This window comes from Phaeodactylum tricornutum, chromosome 12 (assembly GCF_000150955.2).
Source record: "Phaeodactylum tricornutum CCAP 1055/1 chromosome 12, whole genome shotgun sequence".
Classification (NCBI taxonomy): Eukaryota; Bacillariophyta; class Bacillariophyceae; order Surirellales; family Neidiaceae; genus Phaeodactylum; species Phaeodactylum tricornutum.
Genome location: NC_011680.1, coordinates 802,012 through 816,644, shown reverse-complemented (window position 1 = coordinate 816,644; position 14,633 = coordinate 802,012). Strand labels below are relative to the sequence as shown.

At 50.4% G+C, this 14,633-nt stretch overlaps 5 protein-coding genes across 5 annotated transcripts; 2 read left to right on the top strand and 3 right to left on the bottom strand.

The window, feature by feature from the left end:
• Positions 1 to 482: 482 nt before the first annotated feature.
• Positions 483 to 4,401, bottom strand: PHATRDRAFT_47206 (predicted protein; the record flags this gene model as incomplete). Its single annotated transcript, XM_002181230.1, has 3 exons — positions 483 to 1,577; positions 1,665 to 3,103; positions 3,201 to 4,401. The coding sequence occupies 3 exons, from the start codon at positions 4,399 to 4,401 to the stop codon at positions 483 to 485; spliced, it is 3,735 nt and encodes a 1,244-aa protein (XP_002181266.1).
• A 381-nt stretch (positions 4,402 to 4,782) lies between these two features.
• PHATRDRAFT_47205 (predicted protein) lies at positions 4,783 to 6,573 on the top strand (the record flags this gene model as incomplete). Its single annotated transcript, XM_002181410.1, has 2 exons — positions 4,783 to 6,341; positions 6,465 to 6,573. The coding sequence occupies 2 exons, from the start codon at positions 4,783 to 4,785 to the stop codon at positions 6,571 to 6,573; spliced, it is 1,668 nt and encodes a 555-aa protein (XP_002181446.1).
• Positions 6,574 to 6,779: 206 nt separating this feature from the next.
• Positions 6,780 to 7,742, bottom strand: PHATRDRAFT_28562 (predicted protein). The gene is made up of 2 exons (XM_002181229.1): positions 7,668 to 7,742; positions 6,780 to 7,311 (listed from the first exon to the last, which is right to left on the bottom strand). Exon 2 carries the CDS (start codon positions 7,298 to 7,300, stop codon positions 6,800 to 6,802), a length of 501 nt encoding a protein of 166 aa, XP_002181265.1. The 5' UTR covers positions 7,301 to 7,311; positions 7,668 to 7,742; the 3' UTR covers positions 6,780 to 6,799.
• A 740-nt stretch (positions 7,743 to 8,482) lies between these two features.
• Positions 8,483 to 11,179, top strand: PHATRDRAFT_47203 (predicted protein). Its single transcript, XM_002181409.1, has one exon. It carries the CDS (start codon positions 9,011 to 9,013, stop codon positions 11,117 to 11,119), a length of 2,109 nt encoding a protein of 702 aa, XP_002181445.1. The 5' UTR covers positions 8,483 to 9,010; the 3' UTR covers positions 11,120 to 11,179.
• On the bottom strand, positions 11,167 to 13,283 carry PHATRDRAFT_51040 (predicted protein). The gene is made up of 3 exons (XM_002181228.1): positions 12,324 to 13,283; positions 11,860 to 12,258; positions 11,167 to 11,769 (listed from the first exon to the last, which is right to left on the bottom strand). Exons 1-3 carry the CDS (start codon positions 13,248 to 13,250, stop codon positions 11,272 to 11,274), a joined length of 1,824 nt encoding a protein of 607 aa, XP_002181264.1. The 5' UTR covers positions 13,251 to 13,283; the 3' UTR covers positions 11,167 to 11,271.
• Between the last annotated feature and the right edge of the window lie 1,350 nt (positions 13,284 to 14,633).

The following is a 14,633-nucleotide window of genomic DNA, read 5'->3' as shown; positions in this document are numbered from 1 at the left end:
TCGTGCTCTTACTGGCAGTTGACTTGTAAGTTTCTTTGCTGTCCTTCACAAGTTGTTTTATATAAGAAATACCAAATATTCTATCTCGAGTGCATTTGCAAGAGCGGCGAGAAAGTCGAAGCTAACATGAGCCAGAAAACATTAACTTTGCGGTCAGAAAGGAGAACAACCCGGAAATCGAGACGCCTAATATGAATGTTTCTGTCAAAACAGGTGCACGCCTTTTTTTACATTCCTCCAAAGTATTTGAACATTGTAGGGTACGGAAACCAAAGACAATCGAGACAACACCAAGATTGTTCCATAAATTATCCAGAGTAGAAGCAATCAACTCGATCTGTGTTCAGTCAGCGTACGCTGCATTTCTGGCCACTGACAATTGGTCTCCGGTAGTAATGCCCACGCGTCTGGTCAAGCAAGTAAACTATTTGTCATTGAAAAACTCAATGTTAGTTATACTTCGTGATTAAATTCGGTACGGATCAACTTTGTCCTCCCTTCACTTCTTCCGCAGTCTCCATCCGATGCAGGGTTTCGACGAGGTCTTTCATGGTGTTGTGAATATTAGCAATTGTTGTCTTCTTTTCGTTCGGTTGATAGGATGGCAATTGCCCTGGCTGCAGAAGTTGTTTCAGCTCGTTTAAGCCGATTTCTACGCGAGACAGTTCATCTTGAAGCCGTCCCTCCGTAGTGCCAATGAGGTTTACTAGAGATTTAGTTGATGCAGCTGTCTCAGATTTGGCTTCGTCCGAAAGGCGTTTAATCTCTGTCTTGATGTACACGAGCCGGCCCTGCCAACCATCGTGGTCAGAGCCAGTCACCGTATTTGTAGTGTCTTTGGTCGACCCAAGAAGCCGTAGCATGACAAATTGAAGGTAGCCTTCAAGCTGTGTTGGGCCAATCTCAGTACCACCGGTTGAAAGAAAGATAACAATGCCGACAAATAGAGCGACGTTGATCGCGATGGACGATATGCTCATCCACACGTTTACATTACGGTTCCCTGTTGCGTATCCAGCAGTCTCTGCGATACCCCAAACGAGCACGACAGTTGACGATAAGAGGAAAAACGTCATGGATCCTCGACTCCACCCGTTTGCCCATGAATTGCCAGATAACCAGGTCCTATAGATAGGCGCGGTCGGACCCGTTGACGACGAGTCCAACAGTACATGTGGATTCTTGCGCAATAAATTCTGAAATGAAACAAGCTCTGCAATCATCATGACCCGGGCACGTCCAAACAAGCTCTGGGATCGGATTAAACATTTTTCGTAGCTATCCGATGCAACAGCGATGAGAATATTGAGCAGAATCAGCACCACCATGAAGGAGTAAAACACAACCAGAAACACCGAAAACATAGAAGTAAAGCTTTCACGCTCAAACGTTCCGAAGTCGCCCAGTAGGATGGCGTAGACTTTGAGGTAGTACTCAGACTGAGTACATTCCTTCTTATTGCTCAGGATGTCTCCAGCCACACACGTATCCGGGGCCAAGAGCGTGAAGAACATTTGCGCGAAGGAAACGATGAGCGTCAACAGGATCACGCAGAACCACAAAATGTCTCGCGTAATCTGAATTTAAAAAACAGTTTAGTTTTAGTCAGTCTATGCATAGAAGCGCGCAAGATTGGAGGTCCCTTGCCAACACTTTGAACTTACCTGAAGAATCGCCAAAACAAATGTCGCAAGCTGCATGTTGATGCCTTTCAAGTAATTTAATACGCGAAGCCACAAAAAGCCTGTGGTGATCGCCAGCAAATTGCGCAGGTTGGTATCGCCTGCCATATTTGTTTCAGTAGGTCCTAACGCAGCACGCATCGCAATAGTACTTGTCAAAGCCAAGACCGTTGACAGCAAGTCCGCCAAATTCCAAAAACTTTGGAAATAGACTCGTGCGCGGCGTGTGATCATACACAGGCTAACAACTTTTCCCAGCTCCCTAACAACGAAGTAGAAGATGCCAGCGTTGGCCAAATATAGGTGTCGGGTGACGGTACTCGAGACGCCGCCTAGCAAGAGAGAATTGACGGCTCCACGAAACCCAACAAGTAGGATGGCGAGAAACAGGGCGTCGCAGAAAACAACAGTTACGGCGAACGGACGAGAGATGATGCAATCCATAACCTTCCGAACGAGCTTGGTTGTTGCAGCTTCTTCCATTTGGCGCTCCCCTAGAGATAGAAGCGATGGGACAAAGTCTTCGAGGCGACTGACTTCATCGTGTAGATCCATCTTTCCGTGCCTTTCAACTTTTCCACCAGAGTTTCGAAACGCGCGGACACTAGTTCCCCATTGCATTCGTGGAATGCCATCCTCGATATCCCGTTCCGAGACTAGCTTTAGATAGCCGACTGCCAAATCCGAGATTCGCTCCTCACTATGCTGCAGCATAGCCGGTAGCCATGGACCAACAGAGTACTTGGACGCAAGCACATGGTGCATTAGTGTGGTTGAGAAACAAAACGCACGCTGGGTATCGTTTTCCATGATGAGGAGTGTCTTGACCAGATCGGGTATAGATGCAATGCTTCGCACGATCTCGGATCGAATATCGGCGACAGTCATGTGACGGAGTTCGTCCATTGCTTCATGGAAGGAATCTTCAGCCCCTAAAGCGCCCACGTCGGGGAGAGCAGAAGGAGTTCCGGTTAAAGGACGTGTTGAAGTAGCCAGGCTGGAGCGACGGGTCTTGAGAAAGGTAGTTTCTTCGAGACGGCGATCCAAATGATCGAGAAAGGAAGACAGCATCAAAAAGGCAAATTGAGCTTGCGCAGTCAACTGCACTTTATCCGGGAACTGCCGAGATCGATTATGCAACGTCTTCTCTTGTGTCTTGCTTCCAGTCGCGAGTTTGGGAAGCACCTTAGTTGTTACTCCGCTTTCTACGTCCAAGGATCCGTCCGACGACGTTTCGTCCCGAATTTTGTAAGAGAGGTCCAATGACTTTTTCGGCTGCGATGCCCAGCGCGTGGTACTAGATGCGAGGAAAGAAGTTATTTGTGTTGGAAGCAAGTCAGTCGCTGACTGGAACTGATTGCGCTGTGGCTTACGAGGATTGCAAGTTGGCTCTCGATGAACTTGATCGATCCATTCAGAGACTTGAAGGGTTTCATTTTTCAATCGGATCGCATCAAACTTGTGTTAGCTAAAGAGTTCAGACTTTGCCGCAATAGCTTTGGTTTCAATATTACTTACGTGTGCGCTCGAAGGGGATGAAACCGTCCCCATCAGGAGTCATCATGGCAGCTGGATACGCGTGCAGTAAATGTAAGCCAAAATGAACGAGCTGCCTCTCTACCGCCGCCAGAGAAGTCGTCGGATCGTCGGATTGTGGAGCGTCACTATCCAATCCTGACCGAGTGACATGCAGCATATCATCCGCATCCGGTGGTGTTTGGGCGGCTGTCGGGTTGTGATAAAGAATCAGTTGATCAGCGAGAGCTGCATTTTCCGCAAACAAATGGATAGGAGTTTGACCTTCATCGTTCTGAGAGGCAGCCGAATCTACCGTAACTATGTCACGCACAGTCGCGTTCCACAGCTCGTGAATGCACGTTGCTTGTGTAATGGCGCTATGGAGCGGTAGATCCTGGGATTGAGCTTTATGGATGCCAGAGGAATCGACGGATGCCGTGGCTAACAAGACGTCCATGCTTTCGTTAGCGGGCCAAAAGTCAGGGTCTGGTTGGTGTGTCGTCCATGATTGAAGTACGGATGTGGGACGAGATGGCTGTGGGGATCGAGGAGTGTGGGGCGTTGAAGGTGGACGAAGCCCATGTACGGCTCGACGCCGACGCGCTGGTGAATTGTCTGTCATCTTCGAAGAAATTGGACTAGACTTAGGATGATTCGGGCCCGAACAAGTCATAGCCGGGTCTTTTCTCGAAACACTGAAAACGTTCAAGTCTTTTTTGCTGGGAAAAGACGCCGATTTATTTGTTGAGCTCCGGTGAGAGTGTAGGCGAGGTGAAAAGTCCACTTTGCGCGCAGCCACGATTCCATTGGAACCAGAACTTTCATCCATCGAAGTTTTCTTCGTACTTCTGTCGCGATTCTCTCCGTCGCTGTCGCCGTTTTCTTCCGTCGAGAACATTTTGTCAGTGGAAAGAAGAGGAGATCGACGCCGCAATTGGGAAGACCAGTGCTGGAAGGCAGCAGCTGGGGAATTGAACGCATCGGTGCCCTCGCGGTCTTCACCGTCGGAGGAGAGTCCTTGATGCCGCTGGCAACGTTCCTGCTGCAGTTGGTTGTTCCTCGGCATATCGATTGGGACTAATATGCTACAGGATATTTCGCTCCAAAGAGGGAGTTTTGCTGTATACCTTGACTCCTCTTTGAACTCGGTCTGAACATCTCTCCAGAGAGGGCGGAAACAAAAATACCCTTCGACAGACATTTTCATTCGTTGTCGTACGGGATGGGTTCCCGTTCAGTCTGTTCGACGAAGTTGCTAGCACCAAACATTTTGATAAAAGTGATTGAAATTAATATCTCAAAAAATGTAGCAAAGGATGTCGTTCTGTATCGGTATTCTGTCGTACTCGTTTTTAATCTATATGTAATAATTTGAAACGTTGTTTGAACGAGCCTGCTATGCTCTTCAAAATCCGCTTCCAAGCGAGAAGCAGAGCTCGGACACATCGTGGAAGTCCACTGTTTATATTGGAACCTCGTACCCACTCGCTCCGGGATCGGTATCCGTTTATTCCGATGAAAACCTTGTCAGACCATAAAAAGGCTGGGTACACTGATACTTTCCTTTCTCGTGTTTCTTAACATGGCCTCCTCCAACAGTCCCGGAGCCGCTGTTGTCATTCCTTTTGAGCCCACGAGCAAAGACGTTGTGCTTTCATCGTCTGAACCCGAAAACCACCATCTCGGGAATGTCTTCTTTCACCATCTGCTCCAGAGCTTGCGCAATATGCCGAACTTACAGAGCACGGCTTCTCGCGTAGTCGACGCAGTCTGCGACGAACGTCAAGGGAGGTTCCTGAATGTTCTTCCCAATACGACAGAACAAGAAGTTCGTCTTTGTACCGTGCTGACCCGCGATGAGGCCACTGCTCGCGTATACCAGGCCCTACAACAATCACAGATTGTGTCGGGTCGCACACCGCCTACGAAAAGGGCTCGTGTACAACGTAAGGGTGAAGCGACCAATCTTCCTGTCTCTCCTACTAGTACTACTACAAAAAGAGGTCCCGACGAAATTTCTCTAAAAGTTCGTTGCAGGTTTAGACGGAACGTCTACCGCATTGTCAATGGGAACAATCCGGCGAGTAGGATTCACCCATATGCGATTGAACTTCTGGAAGCCGTCTGCAACCAGGCTTTTAGTAATGTCATACAACATGCATTTCAACAAGTGGGTTTGCGCTACACGAATGGCGGGGAAGAGGAGCCTGAAGAACACAGAATAATGCGTCTTCAAATGCGACAGCGGTTTGTAGCAGCATTGGAGGCCAATATTCCAACGTTAGACTTTGCCAAAACTTTGGTGAGATCGTGGGATGGGGAGTTGATTTGCCGACCTGAAGCCGAGACTATCCCAAGCAAGGCTTTGGATGTGGAAACGGATGTCCAAACCGTGACTTCCGAAAATCCACCAACATTCAGCAAGTCGGAATCTTGCAATGATCTATTGCAAGCGAGGGAAGAGGAAGTGACAAAAACCTCGACCTCGTCAAGAGCATCTAAAATAAAGGCTCCCAAGAATGTTTCGTCCATCTCGATGGAAAATCCTACTATTGCTGCGAATCAAGTTGGGACCTTACAGAACTCAGTCTCGCAACATCCACAGCAACATGCGACCAAGTCGGCCAAGAGTTTGCCCATTCCCAGGAACGCCTCCAGTGCGCAATGCCTTATATCTCCCCTTACGGATGGCCCCTTAAAGCTGTCGCCGCTCACGTCGCGCACAAAACCAGCTGCCTCCTCTTTCCTTTCCTCTCTGGTCACTTCGCCTATTCGCAAGAGTTCCAGCACCCCTTCCAAAATGATGTTCAAGAGGGAATCATTCGACGATTTAGATGAAAATGATGTTATGCAAGGTCTCGACTTTTTGGACGACACGCATCACGACTTGGGCGATGGATTCCTGTTGCACGATGCACTTGCCGCAGACTTGGGATCGCCGGAGCCTTTACATTTTGAAGGAAACCACGTAGGCTCGACCACACCACCATTACCGATCTCGCCCCTGGCAACACTAGACCCGAATACGACGGAGGAACGAACCGGAAAGTGGACCATTGTTGAGAAAAGGGCATTTTTGCGAGGCCTGGAACGGTATGGAGCCGGGCGTTGGAAGCAAATCTGCGATATGATCCCTACTCGGTAAGTCGTTAGGAAATGACCAACAACCGCGTACGCGTGTGCCGTTTACACAGTATCATCCGCATCCTTTGCTGACCGTTCTCACGATTCATTTGCTTCTTTGCGCTTTGCGGTCGGCGACAGCTCGTACGGACAAGTAAAAAGTATGGGTCGCTTCGTTGTGAAACGCTACAACCTTTCCAAGAATGAGCGGCCGACGGGACCCGTCGTTCATTTCCTGCAAAAACCTTAGAGCTAATGAATAAAGATATATACCAATATTGGTTGGATACGTGTAGAAATGTTGTCTTTCCGGTTTCCAACAGGGGTTCCAATACTCTATTCACAGCAACCGTGGCTAGATCAAACCAAACACACCTTGGTTTAATACTCAATTATTTTCTGTAGACAGCATCCACAAGAACTAGCAGTAGGTAATAAAAGTGCGAGTGAATAGTTTGGGGTATGGTGTGTTTTGTTTAAAAGACGCGGAAGGATTTCTTTCCCTGAATGACACGCTGGGGTTCGAGTGCGACCACGTTGAAGCGGACCGTTTTACTCAAGGGGCGGCACTGTCCAATGGTGACAATATCACCATCTTTGACCGGGAATGCCGGAGAGCAGTGGACCGCAATGTTGGTGTGACGCTTTTCGAAACGACGGTACTTGGTAATGTAGTGCAAGTAGTCCCGTCGGACAATGATGGTGCGCTTCATTTTGGTGGAAATGACGAGACCCTTGAGGATGCGTCCGCGAATGGAAACGTTTCCGGTGAAGGGGCACTTTTTGTCGACAAAGCTCGCTTCAATGGCGGCGGCGGGTGTCTTGATGCCGAGTCCGACCGACTTGACGAAGCGCATGGGTTTTTGGCGTTGCTGATTGCCCATGGCGCGTTTGCGGGCGATGAAAATGGCATCCTGCTTTTGGTAAGCCTTTTCGTTCTGATCGCACTCTACGTATTCCTTGGGAACGCGAGCCATGATTGTTGCAGAACTGCGATGGTTTGTCAGTGGACAACAATGAAAACAACAAAAAGCAACAATTAGGGAACAATGGTGTGAGTCAAGACAGTTGTTAATCGAGTATCTACCAGCAGCATGTCGGTTGGTAGTAATAAGGATCGATCCGTAGATCCGAGTACCACCGTATGCCGCAGCCTCTACAAGTGTTGTTCCTGGTTGGCAAGAGGATGATGCTGCGCCTGTGCATTGGACTCGGTAGTCCTCGACACTCTCTGTAAGTTGTCCGCCTCGGCAGCATTCCTGCTTGGCGTGCCGCCAATCAACAAAAACAACAACGAGGATGATAGCACTATACACTACACACTGTGCACTACTGGACACTCACAGGTTGGGTTGGGGGAATGAATAGATAGGATACGCAACAACCGGAACAGCGAACGAATCGATCACACGATGAGTGTAACTAGCTAAGTGACTGTAAGTGTACGCGAGAGATGGACGGAATCCAGGTGCTCGACGGCGTGGGAGGGGACGATGTCGCCGCGGTCGCTCCAACACCGCGAACCCCGCGAGTCTCCCCACGCGAGGGAGCGTTTTCCTACCGTGGTATAGTACGTTTTAGTAAAACGGTAACTGTGGAATGGCTGGGGGGGGAGGAAGGAAGGTCAGACGAACACCATTTTAGATACCTTTGTACTCTGTATTCTAGATTCCATCGTTGTGTCAATGAGTTTCGTTGGAAATCGGCAAGACTGTGGTTCGTGTTCCATTCGGAATTCCTCATTCTTGTATGCATGCCCGGACGGGACTCGTGATGCCGACAGCGTATCCTACGGGAGCTCCCAGTAGAGAACTCTACGCACTCGGTGTGGTTTGGTTGAGTACCAAAGCGCTTGGTTGGCGTTGGAACGGCTCTACGTCTAAGTATTTGTATGTGCATCTTCTATACGTGACTATTGCGGAGACACTCTGTCGGGGGCTGTCCAGTTCCGGACGGCCCTGACCGTACGGGAAAAACCACTCCGTCCCGCCCCTACCCTTTTTATCTACGCGTTCCCGTACTGCTGGGGCAGTTCCCGTGACAGGGTACAGTTTCTGTTCCAGTTAGTCCGGTATCCGAAGCGCGTCGATCGATCCCCGTGACCGGTAGTATCTTCGGTGTGGTACCCCCCTGCGTTTTTACGTTCACAAGTCAATTCGCGAGAGGCATCCCTGCCTCCTTCCCTACCTGTACACACATTCGCACACACACACACATTCACGTGAGAGAGACACATTGACACATCCGTGTGCATCGTGCACCAAAAGCGAGCCCTCGTGTTTCTTGCTGGAGTCGCCGTTGTCGTAGACGTTGTTGTCGTTGTTGCCTCCTCCTGGGTTTTTCGTTTGTGGGAACAAAACCAGATCAAGCACGACCCTTTGCTGCGGGTTGCCTTTCACTGGTTCCGTATTGGTGTTGCTGTGCGGGTTGTGTAGATTGTGTGTTGAGTGTACCGATTGATCGCAACGAAAGGACTGTACGAGTCGCCTTCCGTGGCGTGCCTCCTGGTCCAGTCGGGTACATTCGGAAGTGCGGGTCAGTGGTGATATCGAATACGTGCACACGTTTGTCTGATCGATTCTGCTCGGCAGCGTCCATTTCCAAGTTCCAAAAGGGTCGATCTTCCAGACCGGATTCCTGTATACCTACCTACAGATTCATATCCCACACCTACTTTCCCTATATCGATGCTTCACTCCATCGCGGAACAACGCCAAAAGCGGGAGCTTCCCCCGCTCTTCTGGTACATGGAGTTGGGAGAATGGGAAAAGGCGTCCGATCGGGTACGTCGACACCCACGGGAAGTCAAGACTTGGGCTACACTCCGTACCAAAAACAACACGGACGAACCCGCCCCGTTGCCTTCGTCCGCCAGCATTGCCAGTTACGCCACCAAGGCATCTTCGTCTTCCGGAACCAAGCGACTCGCTCTCCACCACTCGTGCTTCAAACTGAGGACTGCTGGCTCTTGTCCCGTCGCGTCCAAGGCTTCGGAAGATCCCTACGTACAAGTCTGTCGATTCATTCTCATGCTCCTCCGACTCTATCCGGAAGCAGCGGGACAGCGAGAGTCGCGACACGGTTGTTTGCCCCTACATCTAGCCTGCTTTGCCTCCTGTGCGCCTAGGGCCGACGACGATACCCTCCACAACAACAGCAACCACAGTCGCAACGCGACCTCACCCTCCGCCATTGCCAAGGCACCCGTCGCTCGCCCCAACATGATTGCGCGGCGCATAGCGTCCGACGCCACCTCCGCCACCACGGACACCAACCTTTCCGCCGTGCACGCCGAAGAAACATACACCGGAAACATGGCCGACAAGCAAATACGTCGCGATCACACGGTACACGTCGATCCCAACGTATCCGTATCCACCAAGAAACATCTATTGATCAGTTCCAAACGGGAAGAAATGGCCGTACAAGTACTCAACGCGCTGCTCGACGCCTACCCCAAAGCCATACGTACCGATTCCGAAGGCGGGCGTTTGCCGCTACATACGGCCTGTGCCGGACGGGCCACGCCCCGCGTCATTGCCACCCTCGTCACGGCCTACCCCTCCGCGGCACGACACCGGAACAAGGATGGATTCCTACCCCTACACCTTACCGCACACTGGGGCGTCGCCCATCCCAACGTCGTCGTTACCCTTCTCAAGGCATACCCCGACGCTACCGTTGGACGCAATCGCTGGGAACGAACTCCACTGGAAGAAGCATTGTGCATGGCGGGAGAAAACGGTCGACCACATCAAGCCGCCATGGTCAGGGCGCTACGGAAGCACCCCTCCTACTGGCAACGAGCGACCGCCGAAATTATTCAGGGCACGCGACGTCTACGCCAACCCGGCAGTAACGTCGTGGATGTGGACGAAAGCTTGCCCTCCAACGACAGTACGTCACTAGAAGAGCAACGCCAAGGTCATTTCGCTCACGGACACAATCCACTCGTTGATCAAGTCGAACAGGAACATTCCAAAAAGCCCGCGGGCAAGCTATCCCCAGAAGCGGCCAAAAAGAAGCCCATGGATCATAAACTGGACGAACTTATTCGACAGCACGACTGGGACGCGGTCATTCGTCGGGTCGAAACGAATCCCCTCGAGGTGGAGACGGAATTGGCGGTCATGACCCGTGGCGGATTCCTCAGTTGCTCGGGTGTCACCCCACTCTACTACGCCTGCGAACGCCAACCCCCCGTCGCCGTTGTACAAGCCCTCATCCATGCCCATCCCCTCGCCGTTCTCACGCGCGCCATGCCTGGTGGGAGTCTACCACTCCACGTAGCCTGTACCTGGCACGCCTCACCCGACATTATCTGGGCCTTGTTGGCCGCCGATCAGGGGGCGGCCAAAGTCACCGACGAACTCGGCAACGTGGCGCTCCACTCAGCGCTTTTTTCCGGAGCCGATGTCCGGGTGATCCAAGCGCTCGTCCAAGCCGATCCCGAGGCCGTACTCTCACGGAATCATCAAGGATCCCGACCCGCCGATATCGGCAAACGACTTCGGCACGAAAATCGCAAAATGGTGCTGCCAGTACTCCAAACAACCAAGGCACACCTGTTGGCGTCCCATCGTCGGTCGCGCTCGTCGGGGACATTGGAGGACATTGCTCAACAAGCGGAAGAATTGAATCAAAGGCAGGGCACGCCCTTGGGCACTCCGCAAAGTCTTCATCGACTTGCGAAGGATTTTCCGAAAGAAGGCAATCCCAACCTTCACACCGACGAGGAGCAGGCGATCGAAGTCAGTTACGGTGCCCAAGAGAAAAAAGAGCTCATGTGGGTGTAATTGGACTGAAAATAACAGCTCCTTCTTGGGTAAACGCTATGCTAACAGCATTTTGGCAACATCTACTTAGTTCATTACAGTAATTCACTGTCCGTTTTTTGACTCTCGTAGAGTCTCGCGAAACAGAAGTAATGTAGATTTATTGGTGGAAATTACACCCACGGCGCCCAACCACAGAACATGAGACACAAATTGTCCTTGTTCTTCGCGGAGTTAATCAGGAGCTGAACCTGTCCTTCCACGCTTTGTTGCTCGCCCGATGTGCCATCCTCGTAGCCTTGGAGTTTTTCTTGTATCCTCCGAATGGCATGTGACGCGGCTTCGTTTTCTTGTCCTTGGCTACGTGAAACTTTGGTGGAACTCGTTGTGGTTGTCATCGATGTGCGTTTGTTCTCCCCTTGTTCTTCCTCATCCTGATGCTGTTGCTGCTCTTGCCGCAGCCGTGCTTTGACTGGACTTACGCTCCATTTGTACAGCGGATCCGAAACAATCGCGGACAGAATAGTCAGGAGCGCGTTTGAATTCTTTCGGAGAACGGATAAAGTCCGTTGGGCGGATTTGGTAAAGGTACCGTCGAGTCCCACTGGGCCGAACCCATCCACTGTATTTTGCGTCAGTCGGAACGGCACTAGCTCGGGCGTGTTCAGGAGCTATCGTCAAGAAATAAAATATGCCTTGAGCGATACGACTCCATTAAGAAGAAAAGAGCGGTATCCTCTTAGGGTTCAAAAGGAACGTACCTTTCCTTGTTCGAAGACTATACCAAAATCGATGTGTACGACTTCCCCAGTCCCCTCATGAATAAGAATGTTGCTGCAGTGGCGATCGCCGATCCCAAGAATGTGCCCAACAATACTATTGACAGCAACGGACCGCGTGTAGCGCATCCGAGCCTCGTGCCATAATTCTGGCGTGTGCCCAAACCTCTCCACGAAAAAGTATCGAAAGACGGGCGAGTGGTTTAAGCAAATTGCATTAAAGGCTTGAAGTTTTTCCTTTTTCGGTGCTTTCCGCAGCTGCTCCCGGCAAACAAGGCTGCTCCATTGTCCAGGATAATACCGAGAATGCGCACCGACGTGACCTTTCTTGTCCATCATGAACTCCCCGAATGGAATGGTATGATCGACCCATTCTAGAACCTGCAGAAATGAAAACGAAGTGAGTTTGATGATGCACGTCCTGTAAGTAGTCCTTTATCACTTACCCCGCTTGCTGGACTCAAAGGAACAATATTGTAAGTCACTAAACGCAAATGGCCAGCTCCAGTCGTCCGCCGGATCTCATCTAGGCTGTCTGACAGATCCCCGTTTGACAACAATTCGTTGACGTAACCAAAAACTTGCTCCATTACGGCATCCTGTCGGATCTCGTCCTCTCCCTTTACCAGCTGTTTAAAACGACCACCTTTGGATCCAAGACAGTAGACAATCTTGGGGCGATGCAGACCGCTCTCGGTGATAGAAAAGGCTTGCTCAAAACCAACGACGCTCTCAGACCCAATGAGCTGCCCCGTTTCGTCGGTGTAGTCACTTGCTGGACGAATTGGCGGTGGTTTGGTCAAGACACAAGGTGGGTGAGGCACTTTGCGGCGTCCCACGCCTAGGCATTGGTCCAGGCGTTCGGCGTGGGATTTGCTGACTGCTGAAAAAGGAAACTTTTTGTTTTTGGCCTTCTGGAAGTCATGCGTTGGATACATCGCCAAGTGGACGTATGCATCAGTGAGCGAGATGTAACCCTCCATCAACCTCCCAAGAGGTTTGCGCTCGCTTGTTCTAAGGGATGCAAGAATCTCATTTGCGCCATCAACCTTCGTGTCGCTCGTATTTTCGAGGAATACCTCTGCCTGTCGTCCGCTGACACCACTACCTATAGTCTTTCCATTGGCCAACGAAACTACCTGTACTAGGCAATTGTAAGGATGATCGTGGCACATTCGGAGGATCAACGTGTGCAAAGTTTCTTGAAAAGAGCCTGTGTTTCTTTTTTCTACACGAGACAAAAGTTGGCTGGTTGCCGGTACGAACCGAAATGATGGAAGTCGAGTCACAGCTTCAGCCATGATTTCCACGAGCGAACCATTTGAGCTTCCCTCATCCTCACAAGAGAACCATAAATGTATCAATCGATACATGAAACGGGAGGCAATCTGCCCCTCGTCGGGGGCTCCGACCAGAAGGGCTGCAACGATGCATTTCGAGGTCAAACTTCGATACGTTTCAATAGAAGCTTGAACGTTGTTGCGCTCTAATCTTGCCATAGACGTCTCACGCGCCAGAGTGTTGCGGTATAACAATAGATCTTTGGCGTCATCCGAAACTTTGCTGGCCTCCTTTGAAAGTCTCTTATTCCCTCTTTTCTGATCCTGCTTGGTAGACTTTATGGCATCGTCGATTAATCTTTCGCACGTTTTTAGCTCCGTTTCACGTTCTCCTAAGGTCACTCCAGCTCTGTGCCATTCTAAGCTTTTAACGCGAAGCGAAGTGGTGTCAAAAAGGTTTGACACAAGTTGTGCTTGCGCAAGATAGGCACGGGTTAAAAGTTTTTGTGTTTCCGTAGTCATACCGCGCTTGAGAGCGTTCTTTGCGAGGCTGGTTCCGGGCTTTAAATAGCTCTCTAGAATAGAGCTTGCCGGTTCTACTTTGTAGGTTGCCATCCATCCGCCGCAAAGAATTAGCGAGTCCGCAAGTAATGCACCCGCTGAGTCGTCCAATTTTTCCCTTTGCAGATACTTAACTGTCTGTTTGGCGTGGCGTATAGCTCCGGCAAAGTCTCCTTTCCGCTCAAGAATAATTGCTTCTTGCAAGCGAAGCCTGCAGAGCGGCACGACTTGCGGCAAGGTCCCGGGGCCCTCTCTCTGGACAAACTGAAGGAGTTTGAAGAGTCTCTTTAGGGCGACGTCTGCGACGTGGAGTCTCTGAGATTCACAATTTTGTCTGCAAACACTCCAGAGGTGTGAAAAAAGCTTAGACTCCAGCTTCCTTTGCGAGACTTCTGTGAGGGCTTTAGAATAAGCAAGTCGCAGCATTATTTCACGTAGCGAGTCCTGAAAATCTGCTCCCTGAACACAGCTTTTAGAGTCAATCTGTTCTTCGTACGGATCAGCAGGGATTGGCTCCTCATTGGTTTCATCCCAGCTGATGGCGACGTCGAACTCTCTCAGGGCACATGTTTTGTCCAAAATATGAAACGCCTTCGATAGAGGAGCTTCCTTGGTGATTGAGATGTTAAATTTTGTCGCCAATTGCATTCTAGCATCAACAAGCCAACCTCGAGCTAGAGCTTGTTCTCCTTTAATATACGATGCTACTGCTTTCGCAACGCTCTCGTGAAAGCAGTCGTGAATGGAAAGCTTCCAAAGGCCGAAACTAGCAACAGGAGGAACGCAATCACCTTCAAGTCGAGCAACTGCCTTTGCTACCACACTCGGCTCTTTCTCGAGAAGTTCAATGTCCCAATTCAGGTCATGGAGGCACGTTTCGAACCATTTCTCTCTCAATTGCACTCGTTCAGATTC